This window comes from Hydra viridissima, unplaced genomic scaffold (assembly GCF_058129835.1).
Source record: "Hydra viridissima isolate aposymbiotic clone 2 unplaced genomic scaffold, HvirCarnegie_v1 scaffold_1, whole genome shotgun sequence".
Lineage (NCBI taxonomy): Eukaryota > Metazoa > Cnidaria > Hydrozoa > Anthoathecata > Hydridae > Hydra > Hydra viridissima.
Genome location: NW_028324300.1, coordinates 14,776,742 through 14,792,224, shown reverse-complemented (window position 1 = coordinate 14,792,224; position 15,483 = coordinate 14,776,742). Strand labels below are relative to the sequence as shown.

Genomic DNA, 15,483 nt, shown 5'->3' with positions numbered 1-15,483 from the left:
TCTCCGAAACTAATAAAAATTTTAGAAAAAAAATTACCAGTGGCCTACTTTCATTGTTTTTTACAAAATATCTAAAAATGAGTGCAATTTGAAGACATCACTTCCAGACTTTGCCTAGATTTCTCAGACAATAGCTCTTAAGTTACATCACGGTGTTTTTTTTTCCAGAATTGTTTCTTGTTAGATAGTCGCAATAAACACGTTGTTTAATTTAATATTCAAGCTTACACAAACTACATACTCTACTAAGAAAGCTATGTCCATTATCTCTCTGTAAAAGATGGATACTAAATCCATAATTGACAAGTTCTTAATTCTAAAGTAAAAATTATAATAAATATCTTCGTGTTAAAGTGAAGCAAAACGCCATTGTAAAAAATGCCCCATTCGAATAATTCTGTATTTTTTTTTGTTAGCTTGGCGATCAATTCTTCTATTCTCAATAATTACCTATCTATTCAACTTCATATTTACATACTAAATAAGCTAAAGTAAGTGAATCATGATATTAAAAGAGATTATAGCTAAGGAAAGCACCTATATCATTTATGGTCCGGTATTGCATCTATAGATATCTATAGTAAGGAGAAAAAACAAAACAATGTGACTGAAAATTGAAGTTGATAGGTAAATAGGTCTGCTAATATTCTATAAGGCATGTTGGCTTTTTGAACATGCCTGTTTACCAACAAAACTAGAGCATTTTTGATGGGTACTATAACAGTCTATTAGTGATAAAGAAATACATCTTATTTTAGATTTAACCATCATAAATGCGTAATTTAGCTCTTCTTGATTCCTTGCATTGTAATGTTGGTGTCACTGGTTGTAATAAATTGACATATGATACTTTGAATGAAGTTGTATATTTTGCAACAGATGTAAACGTTTATGGTTTTCTACCAAAAGATAGACAGGTATGTACTTAGAGAGCAGATTATTTATTTTAGTGACATTTTTAATAGCATCTTGTACAGTTATATCCAGCAACATTAAAGAAAAGAACAGAAATATTTCCAAAAAGTAAGAAAACCAAACAAAAATTATTGTATTTAAAAAAACTAGGCTAATATTTACATGTAATATAGATCATGTAGATTGTAAAATCAAACAATTTTAATTCTCTTTTAAAATTTAAAATTTAGATTTTGGGAAAAATGTTATACTGAAAATATTTTGATTTAAAAAAAAATTTAGATTAAAATTTGGACATTTTCAATTACATAAAAATGAGCACAGAAGCCATACTTCAGGTTGATAAAACAAAAAGTATTTTTTATATTCTAAATGTAAGGAAATTTTATGAGATTTTGGTGCAGAAAATGCTCTAACCCAGTCAAAACTAATGATGTTATGAATATTTAAAAATTCAAACATTTCATTATTGTACAGTAAAATTCTGGCTATATGTCCAAATTACCATCTATGTAGTATTACAAACAATCATGTACTTTGAAAAGTCAAAGGTATTATACTTATTTTTTGCTTGACTTTTTACTAATATGTGTACCTATAAAAAGAACTTTACAATCAACAAATGTGGCATCTTGAAATTATATCTGTAAAGTTGCAAGTTGTAGAGTTTGCTCCTAGTAATTTTCTGCCAGAGAGATCTTTCCTATGAACAATGGTGTACTTACTGTCCTTTCTTCTTTTTGTTCAAAGAGTAATCCAAATAAATGAAATCAAAGTTTCCAGAGAAACTTGTCAGTGGTTGTGTCTTTGGTTTGCAATTTTACAAAGATCATAATCAGGTATATTGGAAATATGACAATTTGCTCAAAACTCCAGAAGGAAATATTTTTTGTCATCAAGATTTCTCATGGTGTGGATTTTTGAATAGACATTTTCCAATAGCAAACTGATTGCATTCTTCATGCAGCTATCTAAAGAGGGTGGCAAGTTTTGGTATTTGGGACTCCCCAACGAACAAATACATCAAATTAGTGAGCAGCCTAAAAAGAATCAGCAAAGACATTTCTTTTTCACAGTTATCAAAGCAGCTGGAGATATAATCAAATTTTGTTCCTGGCTGAGAAAAGAAAATAATGCTGCTTAGCAAAGTCAGAAGCTATAATCAAACAACTTATTATATCTACAAAGTGGGTATTCAAAGGTATTTATATGATGATCAACTCTGCAATTGGTTTTTGGTTGGTAAAACTCTTTAATCATTAGAGACAAAGCAATTTGTGTTCATGGTCTCAGAGAACTACTTTTCCATCACAGTCCATCATTAATAGGACATCTTGTGAAAGAATCTCATCTAATGATAGAAAACAAGGCTAATGCTTTCACAACGATGCTTTAAGATTGGGTGTATTCAACCCATTCTGCTCTAGTTATTTGAAAATTATGAAGTAATTTTACATTGGATATTGTAGAAGTCAATATTCAATGTAAAATCACTTCATAATTTTTGAATTACTAAAACCCGTGTAAATTTTGCAATGATGAATCATACAAGTATTTGCTTTAGGAACCTTTATGACCTAAAAGAATAAACTACTTTGTAGTGCATTAAAATGTAAATTAGTGATCTTAGGAAATCCAATTCTGTTCTCTGAATCTTAAAACCTTTTTAAGTTGCACAATTTAAAAATTTTGTATAGTTTTAGGCATCTTCTAAAATTTTTTTCTCCAGCAAGCTGTTAGGACAACTCAACTTAGGACAACACAACTTTGCTATAAAAAGAATCTATACTTTAATTTTCTGCTGTTTTACCAAAGCAGCATAGTCTGCAGTTTGATTCTTATCTCTCAATATTTTGAATTTATGAACTTTACTTTTTGTGACTTTAAAATTTCTACTCTTTACTTACTGATGGTAAGTATTTGTCTTCTGCTCCCAAGCTTTTTTAGTAAGCATATAACACTCCAATCCTGTTGGTGCTTGACAAAAGCTATGATAATTGTTATATAAAATTTTTTTTTTTTTACTTTCCAGTTTGCAAAATTTTGTTTTCCTTACACTTGAAAAAATAAGTTAAAGATGAAACTCATATAAATATTCTCCTTTAATTTTGATTTTAAAAAAAGTTTGATTTAATAAATTACAATTTGACGGCTAGATGTGTATACACACATGTGTGTGTGTGTGTGTGTATATATATATATATATATATATATATATATAAATATATATATATATATATATATATATATATATATATATATATATATATATATATATATATATATATATATATATATATATATATATATATGGAAATTTAAACTGCTCTGTCTTGAGTCATATTGGCTCTAAGCTGTACTCAGCTAAAAAAGTCACAGCTTATAAATCTTGGAAAATATAAGCAGATGTAGTGTGTTGTGTTGAGCCAGCTTAAGCCAGCTAGCCATCTGTAATGTGTAAGCCAGGCATAAAGCTAAACAAATTTATGGTTTCTGGATCTACAGTTATTGCATTAGAAAGTTAAGAAAGAGAGCGGATTTTGGAAGGTCAACTTGGACTGTTCATTCTTTCTAGTTAAAAATAGCCTAAATTGCTGTACCTAACCAGTTTCAAGCATTAACTGATGCATTTAATTTGCATTTATTTGTATATAAATAAAATTTAAATTCTATAAATAACCTAATTCAGTTTGTAGTTACTCATAGCTGGTTCTGTTTATCATAATTCATTCATTTTCTTTTGTGTTATTTTTTTACAGACTTTGTATTGTATATCACTTGAAGATGGTGGTTATATGAAAAAAGACGATCACAACAAAATTATAAACATCCATTACATGTCTGACCAAGCTGAGCTATGCATCATTACTAGTAAAGGCGATTGTTTAATATGGAAATCAGTAACAGGAATACTAGAGTTAATGGGAACTATTGAATCAGGAATAACTTGCAGTCTTTGGAGTCCAGATAATGAGTTATTAGTAATTACAACAGGTAAAAATAAATTTTCTTAAGTACTACTAACAAAAGATTAAAAAAATTATATTCATTCTAAAAAATGTAAATCTTGAAAAGATGAAGACTTCATTTTCAACATTTTGTATTCATTTGAGCATTGTTACTATAATAAAATTTAAATTCTACATTTTCTTCACTAGTATTAACTGTATGGGACTGGAAGATCTTCTAACTTTGTTGCCATTTGAAGTTTTTTTTTTGACTGATGTTATTAGATTTGATTATGTTACTTCTAACCTGTTATTTCTAGAATGCCAAATTATGATGTTCTAAAAAAAAAAAGAGCCTTAAAGTTCTGTTAAAATTGTTTTTGATTGACAGCCATATATAAGCCATATACAGCCATATACATTATGAGTATATGGCTGTATATGGCTTATATATGGCTTGTATATGGCTAGATTTAGTATTCTCACTCTTTTTTCAAATAAATTATCAGTTTGTAAATATTCTGTCTGTCACGAGATTTTATTCAGTAAGAAATGGTGATACCTTTCCTAAATATGTTTTAGGAAAGGCATCACCATTCTAACATTTGTGGTATGATTTGATATATTTGTCAAATGAAAATTGGAAAATCTACTCAAACATTTTTTTATTTTACTGCATCCAGGTCATTATACCTTTCCAATTACCCAAAGGTAGCATACAGTATTAAAAGTAAAAAGGCAATGCTTTCTTCAGTTGTTATTAATTCTTTCAGTTATCTTGCTTTCAGAAGATTTTTATGGTAAAATCAGTGTCAAATAGCAGAACTAAGATAAAAAAAAATTTGTTATTGTCTTAATTAAAAAAGTAAAAAACACAAAAAGCTTTGAAAAGCACAAGTTACACAGCATCTCAGTCCTTGAGGATGTTGGATCGCACCTCTTCTCCATCAACATGCTCTCTATAGCTATAACGCATCTTTATGCTATCCTCTTCTCCTTTGCTAAAATCATTTTGCCCTGACCTGGCATTGATTCTCTCATACCTTTCTCTCTCTGTGCCATTAAAAATCCTTTATCTTCATCAATATTCACATTAATACAATCATATTTATGAACGCTTAATATTTTCAGCAAAATGTCAAGTCTGACTTAATTGGTAGTTTTTTTAAAACTTCAAACATTCTAAAAATTTTATTTAGTTTATAAAAGCTGGTTAAGTTTTCACTTTATTGTTTTTTCTGATTTTATTTTTACCTAATTTTTAGGTTCTGGAACATACTTACTGATGAGTAGTGAGTTTGATGTTATTTGTGAGCATCCGATTCATATAGCTGAATTTGGGGAGGGTTAGCTTTGTTACCTCTACATTATATTTTTAAAAAATTCATTTATAGAATCTGTTATAAGTAGTTGTTATTCAGCTTGCAAAAGACTGTTAATGCTATATTTGATAAATTAAACTTTTCATAACAACAATGCCAAGGATTTTGCTTGAATATTTTTGCAGAAAAAAGTACTGCACTTTTTAATACTTTGAAATTTTGAAAAGTTTAATAATTGAAAAATCATATTGCAGTTTTATACTTGAAATTACATTGAATTTTACACTGTAACTTTTTAAAATTTACTTTAGCGGAACATGTTATTGTTGGCTGGGGAAAAAAAGAAACACAATTTCATGGATCTGAAGGCAAAGAAGCTGCACAACAGAAACAGCCTCAAGTATAAGTACTATAATATTAGAGCTAATAGCTTTTATAAATGTCATTCATCATATCACAGTACTACTCAATAACTCTTAGTGTATAAAATTTGTATGTTTATTTTGAAAGTAATTCACAAGTTTGATGTAATTGATGTAAACCCAGGAATGTATACATGGCAGGCATGTTGATAATTAAGTTAAGGAATAATTTTTGCCTACAGAAAGTTATGTAAAAATAAAAACCCTAATAAAGAAAAAAAAGTTATTCCATATGTTTATTATACATTTTTGTTATTTTATTACATAATTGTTGGATGTAATAATTGTGTGATGATACAATTGTATGCTATAGGTAAAAAGTTTAATAAAAATTAGAATTGTGTAGAAAAAAACTGATTTAAAAAAAAACAATCTGTTGATATTAATTTAGGATAATATTTTAAATAGTTTGTTTCAATTTAGGAGAGCAGAATTAATTCTTGGGATGATTATAGAACAGAAATAACATGGAGAGGTGATGGACAATTATTTGCAATTACTTCAGTAGACCAAGTGAGAGGTATTTTTTTTTTTGAGTATACACTTTAACTATGCATTTGATCTTTGTTAAAATTAAGTTATTTGTAAATAATAGTTTTCTTATTAAATCAAATTGAAAATGTTTTTAGTTTATGTTCCAGCTTGCAACATGATACATGTTGATGAAAGTTTGAAATTGTAAGGAATGTTTTACACAAAAAACATTGTAAGTTTTACTTTAAATTGTCTTTTAGGTTGTAGGTGTATTCGTGTGTACAATCGGGAAGGGATTCTTCAGTCAACAAGTGAAGTTATACAGGGAATGGAAGGTTGCATAGCATGGAGGTTTTTTTTTACTTTTTTGTTTTGAATAAGTCCTTTAAGTTTTTAGCAATTTTTTTTTATTTTCTTTAAGAATAAAATTTATACATACAATTTTTTAAATATATAACTTGTATAGTAAATTTTCAAAAAATTTCAAAAGTCATTCAGATTTATTAGGCAGAAGAAAAAAACACAATTAGCTTTTGAGAAATTTGATTCATATGAAGTCAATTATTATTAAGGGCCTGTGTCAAATTTATTAACAGAGTTGATTGATCCAGGAGCAGGTTTTTCAAATTTTCGTGGTAAAAATATTTTTAATCTAAATGTCAATAAAATGTGAATAATTAAATTCTTTTTTTTTTTTTTTTTTTCACTTAAAATTAAAATAAAATCATTTTTTTCATAAAATTCTCACATTCTTAAATTTAATTAAATTTAAATGAGGGGTCTGCTTCAATATGGAGCTAACTCTTCGCACATTTCAGAGTCAAATAGTATTGCTAATCATATATACATATATATATATATATATATATATATATATATATATATATATATATATATATATATATATATATATATATATATATATATTAATTTTATAATTTTTTTTGTGTTCAATCATGTTTGCAAGTTTTATCATTTTATATTATGGATTCATTATTTTTAACAGTTTTGACTATTGAATAATAACAAACGATTTTGAAAAATGGAATAGATTGTGGATTGAGTTAGATTTAAAATTATTTAGATTAGCTAGTTAGATTTATTAAGTTATTATTTACAAACGATTTTGAAAAATGTGCATTGAGTTAGATTAAAAGTTTTACAATTCAATGCTTTTCTGCCATTCAAAAAAACTCAAGCTAAATTCTTAAAAAATATATTTGTGTTCAATCTAAAGTATTAGGCAGAAACCATGACTTTTTCTGTACTGTTATAAAATAACCAAGCCATTACCACATTGTTTTCCAACTCAAAGGAACTTGAGGCATAGTCATTGCCTAAACTAAAGCCTATTTTGAAGGCGAAGATAAATCATTCTACAAGGGGGGCATTAAAAAGTTAGAAAAGCATTGGAGTAATTGTATTGCTGGCAAATATTGATAAATAAACAATATTTTTTATAAGAAAATGTTGTTTTATTACTTAAGCCTGGGACTTTTTGACCCATGTATTAAATGTTCAAGTTTTGACATTGCTACTCAATGTAAGATTAAATATCAATGGTTTGACTATCTTGGTTTTGCTAAAAATGGTTGAATCTAAATACTACTGGTACTCTCGTAATAGTAACGCAGGTAACGCAGTACATGTAAAAAGTAACAATTGTACCAATATATTTAATAAAATAGTCCTGCTCGTAAATAAAATGAATAAATGGTTACTTTTTTAGACCATCAGGAAATTTAATAGCGTGTTCTCAACGAAAACCAAACAAGCATGATGTTATTTTTCTCGAAAAAAATGGTTTACAACACGGACAATTTACTTTACCTTTTTCAACACTTGATAAAGTGGTAAGTGTTTTGCTAGACCCACTGTAAAATGTAATTTTATGTGTTTTTAATAGTAATTTATGTACTGAGAGGTTATACAACTTAATTAACTAATTTAAAATAGACAGTAAGATTAAGATTTTGGCAAATACTGACTACTCTAATTTTTTTTCAAGTTTGTGTTAACTATTCTCTACTTCTAGTGTTTAATAAACTGTTTGGTGCATTTATAATTAACAAAATGTCTTTTTGAAGAATAATAATTTTTGTAATAGATTTTATGCATGAGTTGGAATATGGACTCAGACATTCTCATGATACTACTGACTGATATGGGGGAAAAGACAAAAAACTTTGTTGGTACTGTCTTTTTAAACCATTTTTTAAAATTGTGTATAACTTAGTTATGCTTTGTCTTTTTTTTTCATTGTTCTTCATTTCAATTTAATTTTTTTTTTTTTTTACATTGGTTTTTTCAGTTCAATTGTGGACAGTTGGAAATTATCACTGGTATTTAAAACAAGAATCAAGTTTTCAAAATCAAAATCAACCGCCATCTTTATTATGGGATGAAGATTCACCATATAAAATACATATTATATGTGATGGTGAGTTTTGTTCTTTTTCAAAGAAGCATATCAATTTTTATTGACCTACCCTGTTCTTTCATTCAGGGTAACTTTTTGATTAAAAGAAATCATAATTTATCATTTTTGTTAAGATTATCTTGTAACCTATTGATTTTATTCTTTGATCTTTTGAAAAACTATATATCAAGAGGAATTTCAAAATAATAAAATAGTGTTGAATGTTCAACCATAATAAATATCCATTAAGCTTAAGCAACAAATTAATCATCAATCCATGCCAAACTTAAAACAAAAATTTTTTGGGATTTTAATCCCGTTTAACCCTCTATCCAACACATTATGATCAAACTACTAAAAAAAATTTTTTTATGAATTTTTTGTAAGAATATGGCATTATGTGCTAGAAAAAAACACAAAATAAATCTTTTTGATAATTATTATTGTTTTATGATTTGTTGCATATATGCAACTTTGCCGAAAAGAGGTATAGAAAATAACGTTTTTTTAAAAAAAAATAATAATAATACTAATATGGGTAAATTCAGGCATTTGAAGTTACTAATATCTATTAATGAGTTAATAAATATGTTTAATAGACCGTTGTAGTTTTAAAATAATTTCTTTTTACTATAGTTATATATTATTTAATTTTATTGTACGTGGAAGTCTTTGAAACAGTTTCTATCCTTGTTCAAACAAAGTTGTATTTTACATTTTGATCAAGCAAAAGAACACGTCATGTTACATATTCTGCACCACCCCCTTTTGTCCTTGATTTCGGGCCAGTGACAGAATCCATCATATCTTATATCACTAATTGGTTTTGGGTTTGATGGCTTACTTCTGAACGTCTTTAAAGGTGAGAAACTTCTTTTGGGACGACCAACTTTTTTTTCTGGATCTTTGTCTTTGAGCTTCAACGCTGTTGCTACCTGTAAAATAAATTTTCTTAAAGACAGCTGTTTTTTTTTAGGCACTTGAAGTTGAGTACATTCGGTATAACAACCAAGCATTTATCTTTGATATGTCAATGCAGTGAAAAATCAATTTTAAGAACCTCCGTTTTTTAGTGTTTATTCTCGTGCGATATAATGATATCAGCATGTCTGCCAGATCTACTCCTCCCATTGACTCATTGTATGCAAGGACAATATCAGGAGTTTTGATATCAACATATACTTTCTTTTTGCTGTCAAACCTTTTGATTTTGCGTTGATCCTGCAACACCAGCATGTGTTGATCCAACTATAACGGCTTTGCTATCAAACCATTTTACTAAATGTATGCCAGAATTCTGATCCACTTGGTAGTCCCATGATCCTCTTCCTTGAGATTTCAATTCTATGTCAGATAAAAGTGAACATTTTCCGATTCGATTACTATGGAAAGTTCCTGTAGCTAATATTCCCATAGTTTTCAGTTTAGTAACTAATGGCAATGTAGAAAACCACTTGTCAAAGTACATACGGAAGTTTTTGAGTTTAGGCATTTCTTGAATTAGTCGAAGTATTACATCTTCAGCACCACAAGTTTGGCCACCTGCACTAGTAGCACCTGCATAGATGAAAAAGTCGTATATAATACCTGAATTTCCTGCTCTAACAAAATTTTCGAAACCATTTGTAGATTTTTTAGGCATATACTAACATATCCCTCTGCGCTTTGTTTTTGCAGGTATCATTTGCTCATCTGCCGATTGGTCTTGCTCTTGTTCAATTTTGATGCAGTTATTACGAACAGCATCTAATACAGGCTTAATGTTAAACAATTTGCCAGAGTATTTATATTTTGTAGTATTGTCCACTGCATGCAAAAACCTTCTAAGACATTCATAATACTTTAAACTCATAACATCAGCAACAGCATCACATCAAAGTTCTGTTGACCAAAACAATTCATAGCTAGGGAGGCAAACTAATGACATCAACCTCTGAACAGCTAAGAATTGCTCAATCTCTTTTAAACTTGTGGCTATACTAGTGCCTGTTACCTGGACACTATAAAGATTAGTTTTTTCTACTAAGTTCTGGGTGATGCTATCATCCCAAAATATTTTAAAATACTCTAATGGTGTCATGTAATTGTGTTCTGGTAGAGAAAACTCCTCTCCTTTGAACGCTACATTAAATATTGGTAGTTGCATTTTCCTCCATTTATAGACTGGCTTCTTTGCAGACTTTCTTTTTAACTGAGTAACATCATACTCATAAGCACTAAAATGTTTCAAGTATATATATATATATATATATATATATATATATATATATATATATATATATATATATATATATATATATATATATATATATATATATATATATATATATTACTTGGAATATACTTTTGGATCTAAAGAGGCATGGTCTTTATCAATTTGAATAAAGAATCTCACATTTTGGAATTATATATATATATAATTTTTAAAATATGAGATTCATTATTCAAGTTGATACATACCATGACTCTTCAGATCCTAAAGTCATGTTGAATGGTGAAAAACCACTTTCTTCTTCTTCTTCAGTCCTAAAGATAAAAAAATTAATGTAAATTTACATCAATTCTCAAAGTAACTCAATGGTAATCAAAATTGACTCAGATTCTTCAGAACTGAAAACAACATTGTCAATTTCAAGTTCTGCCTCATTCCCTGATTCATCTGATTCCACTAAGTCTGATAACTCAGAATCAGAATCTGGTTCAAGTACGTAATTAACAACTTCTTTTATAGTAAAATTTCAAGTTCTACAAGTTTTTGTAGGAGCTACCAGAGAAATCATACAAAAAAAAAAAAGGTCATTTTTATACCTTGATCCGACAATATTGCACATTTGCAACAAATAAATTAGGAGGTAAATCTAGCAACATCTTACGCTTGTTTTGGTTTAAAATGACACTAATATAAAATTTAAATCATAGTACATAACAATTTTAAAGATTTAAGCATCAGCATGGGTTTTCCTATATTCAAAAATAAGCATTAAAGATAGTTACTAAAACTTACTAAAAATAGCACTTCTCTCTTGAGCTGCCATTATTCAAAAGAAAATATTATTGTGGTTAATTTGCATCGAAATAAAAAAAGAAAGATCTAAAATACATATTTCAAAACAGCTAATGTTGTGGATAAACTTTATAACCATAAAAATTATCAGAATATCATTTGTTGCAAATATGCAACACAAACAGCAAAAGGGTTAAAAGTCTCAGTGTGTAACAGCAACTTTCTCAGCAGAATGTGCACTTTTTAGTTTTTTCCCTGAATCTTTTTTGAAAAAAATTGTGACAAGGTTAAATCCCTTCAAGTTTGTTTATGAAATTTTGAATTTTTTGGATAAAGTTTTGTGATTTTTTTTTGTTAAATATTTATTTTTATAGTAAGTCTTAATGATTTTTAAAATTTATTTTTGTAAAAGCCATGCTTTAGTTTGACTAATATATGACTTAAATAAAAATAAAGTTCAAACTGATAACAAAAAACCACTCTTGTTATTAACATTAAAAAATCTATAAACCCAATTTTTTAAATTTCGAAGAAAAAAAAGATGAATTTTATTACCTTTATTTCTTTGACGTTTTATTTATGTTTTAGATGGGAGTTATTATCAAAACCTGTATACTAATATTGTCAATCAAAGCAGTGGTGTTAACAACAAGTCCATGGTGGCAGTAACGGATGGAAGTATATCTAATTCATTTTAGTCTTATCTTTTTACAGTTAGAACTTTTGTTTACTTCAAAACCTAACAAGCTTGAATACAATTTTCTGAAATTTTATTTGCCAAAACAAGTGAGGCCACATCCAAGCTGGGTTATCATTAAGATAGTTAATCCATAGGATCATCTGGAAAGACTATTAATATAAATTATTTAATCTCACTGTATTTCACATATTAAATTAATAGAACTTATGTTGCAAAATAAAACTTTAAGTTGAACAGAAATAAAAACTTTAAAAGTTGCAACTTGCAAAAAAACTAAAACAGTGGTATGATGTAATTTCATGAGAAGGCATTCTATTTAACTTAAAAGTGATGCAATTGTTTTGATTTGGATCCGACTCATAATTTAAATCATAAGATAAGTGTTTATCTTGGGATTCAAAGTGGAATGAATTTTATTTAAATTTGTGTTTTTTAGGCTGTCTAACTGTGTACACACACACACACACACACACACACACACACACACACACACACACACACACACACACACACACACACACACACACACACATATTTAAATATTTAAAAGGATTATGTAAAACACAATTTTGTTATACAAATCTCAATTTTGGGAGTTGCCTACTTTTGCCTTCAAATTTTTACTTCAAGTTCCAATACTTAGAATACAGAAAAAATTATTTTATTTTTAAAAAATTTTTATTATTCTGTTACTAAAATGTTTAAATTTTAAACAAGTCTTAGGAAAATTTTAGGGAGGGTGTATTTCTGAAGATATAGCCATATTGCTGAAGATTTACTAGGATTAGAAGTATATGTTTCAAAAGTTGAATTCTGTATGAATCTTAAACAAGTTTTATAAAATCACAAATATCTTATAGAATCCCAAAGGTCTATAAAAATTGGATTTCTAAAGAATATTTTGTACTGAGTTAATGCTAACTTCAACTTCAGAAATCTATCTCAAATACTTGCAAGATCCTTTTTATCCCTCTATCCGGCACATTATAATCAAACTACCAAAGGCAAAAATTTTCTTGAGCTGCCATTATTCAAATGAAAATGTAATTGTGGTTAATTTTCGTCAAAATAAAAAATGAAAAATATGAAATACATATTTCAAAACACCTAATGTTGTGGATAAGCTTTACAACCAAAACATTTATCAGCAAATCATTTGTTGCAAATATGCAACACAAACAGGAAAAGGGTTATACATGAAAATTTCATTTCATCAAAGCATCAGTTTGAAGGCCATTTGAATGCGTTTTTAAATGTCAACCTTTTAGCCAATCCAATTTAAAAACCAATTTGGTTGATGCATCATTTAATGTGATTATGGTATGCCATAGTAGTTCAGAGGTTTTACTAAAACATCATTTTAAGTCTGTTTAAAAAAGTATGTTATTGATGATTTATGTCCAATATTGTTCTAATCATTACTTTAATGAAGTACTAATATAAAACTGATGTTTTTAAAAGACATAAAGTTATTGCCTAAGACTATAAAATACCTCTTTATGTTATAGCCCAAATAGACCCTATTTGGACAGGGACATTTTATAATTCTAATAATTTTTATGTGAATAAAATTTTTTAATCATTTTCCCATCAAAAGGTGTACTCTGTTTAAAGAGCCTTTTTTTTCTTAGAACCTTTTAAAATTTCACATTGAAACTTAACTAAAGCTATTATTACCTTAGAGTGTGCTCATCTATGTGGAAAATATTTCAATAATTTGTGTTAATATTTCATAAATATGTGAAAATATATAGGCTTTTTTTAAGCAATTGCGTATGTATTGAAACAAATGCAGTTCCATACCCTAGACTTTTAAGAGTTATATTATTTTAATTTTATTGTATGTTGCTATTGTTTTCATGTTATCTTTTTGTTACATGTGCTTCAGTTTTTGTTGATTTTCAAATAAATATTACAAATTCGTATTAATTTGTTGATTAGTTTTTAAATATTGTTGAAGTTAAATAAGTTTCTTTTTATTTTATAGTTTGCACAATTTTTTTTCTATCATTAAATAAATGTTTTCTAGAGAAGTTACTGCTAACTCCTTTTAAACTGATGGTTATACCTCCTCCAATGGCAGCATCTACAATAACTTTAGCAAATACTCCCAATTTAATTACATTTGGTGTTGGTTCTAAACAGCATGATTTACTTGTTCGAATGTCAGATGACCATTTTACTTATCTATCTTACAGTTCTGATGGTCAATACAAAGTGATTCCTGTTTTAACAGACAAAAAACTTTTTGATTTAAAAATGCGACATTTGATATGGTTTCAAGACTCTAATGTTTCTGCTGTCACTGATAATCAATCAGGGAGCAATATTATACTGATGGAGTTGTTAATGAAAGAGGATGTCATAGAACTTAAGTTAAAAGATCAGTAAGTTGAAAGCTTTTAACAAAAAAAATTAATAATAACTAAATGTTTTTTTTTTTAAAAAATAACTTTTTGCTGAAAATTAGTTTTGTTTAAAAATTTAAATGAAATTTAATTATAAATATAATAGTCAATATAAAAATAATACTTCATACAAAAAGTAATATATGTACTAAAAATATAATAGGAAAATTGGCCTCAAATTATTTCCTAAAATTTGTTAAAAATTTATTTGATTTTTTAGGCTGCAGATATCAAGCACTGTTCATGTATTATTCAAAAACAATTGTGGTAGTTTGTATATAGAAAATGCAAAGGGTGGTATTTATGAAATAATTTTAAATGGTAATTAAAGTATTTTATTACAGCAATAGTTGAAAAATTATCTGTCTTCTTGTTTTTTTGTTTTTTTTATAGCCCAATGTATTCATCAAGTGTCAATTTACTAGATTTTATCAAATACTTTTTTATAGTAACTTAAAAAGTATTGATAAGTTGTTAAAAATACTAGGTGATTCAAAGTTAGACCAAGGTGAGCTGTTCTGTTCTTTGCCCATGCTATGCTCCAGTATTGCATGTACAATCTTTGAAGATAAATTAATGGTATTTGGTTTAACAAATCAATATCGTTTATTCATGAATGAAAAAGAGGTAAATGTTAACATATTAAGAATTTATATTAAGTAATATAAAAATTTTGGACTTATTAGTTTCCTGGTCAACCAAAATTTATTTTTACTATGCCCAGTTAAAATAAAAATTATCTAAATATTCAAAATATTGTGTCTATTTTTTCTTACAACAATTTTTTTTTAAATCTAAAATGGGATTAAAATGTTTTAATTCCTTTTCAATAAAATTTAAAAGAAATAAAGATAATAAAATTCATCTTTTT

General features: G+C 27.4%; 1 protein-coding gene across 2 annotated transcripts in view; it reads left to right on the top strand.

The window, feature by feature from the left end:
* The first annotated feature begins 595 nt into the window (after positions 1 to 595).
* Positions 596 to 15,483, top strand: part of LOC145187298 (putative elongator complex protein 1) — a 30,344-nt gene continuing 15,456 nt past the window's right edge. For both annotated transcript variants that reach the window (XR_016452440.1, XM_090087178.1), the window contains exons 1-13: positions 596 to 917; positions 3,675 to 3,909; positions 5,129 to 5,209; positions 5,497 to 5,585; positions 6,031 to 6,127; positions 6,342 to 6,432; positions 7,811 to 7,934; positions 8,189 to 8,273; positions 8,393 to 8,521; positions 12,093 to 12,182; positions 14,234 to 14,591; positions 14,833 to 14,933; positions 15,100 to 15,239. Coding sequence is in view for 1 of the 2 variants with exons in the window: in XM_090087178.1 (XP_089943304.1) it covers positions 774 to 917; positions 3,675 to 3,909; positions 5,129 to 5,209; positions 5,497 to 5,585; positions 6,031 to 6,127; positions 6,342 to 6,432; positions 7,811 to 7,934; positions 8,189 to 8,273; positions 8,393 to 8,521; positions 12,093 to 12,182; positions 14,234 to 14,591; positions 14,833 to 14,933; positions 15,100 to 15,239 (1,764 nt within the window). In the remaining variant the exon portion in view is untranslated. The remainder of the gene's footprint in view (positions 918 to 3,674; positions 3,910 to 5,128; positions 5,210 to 5,496; positions 5,586 to 6,030; positions 6,128 to 6,341; positions 6,433 to 7,810; positions 7,935 to 8,188; positions 8,274 to 8,392; positions 8,522 to 12,092; positions 12,183 to 14,233; positions 14,592 to 14,832; positions 14,934 to 15,099; positions 15,240 to 15,483) is intronic.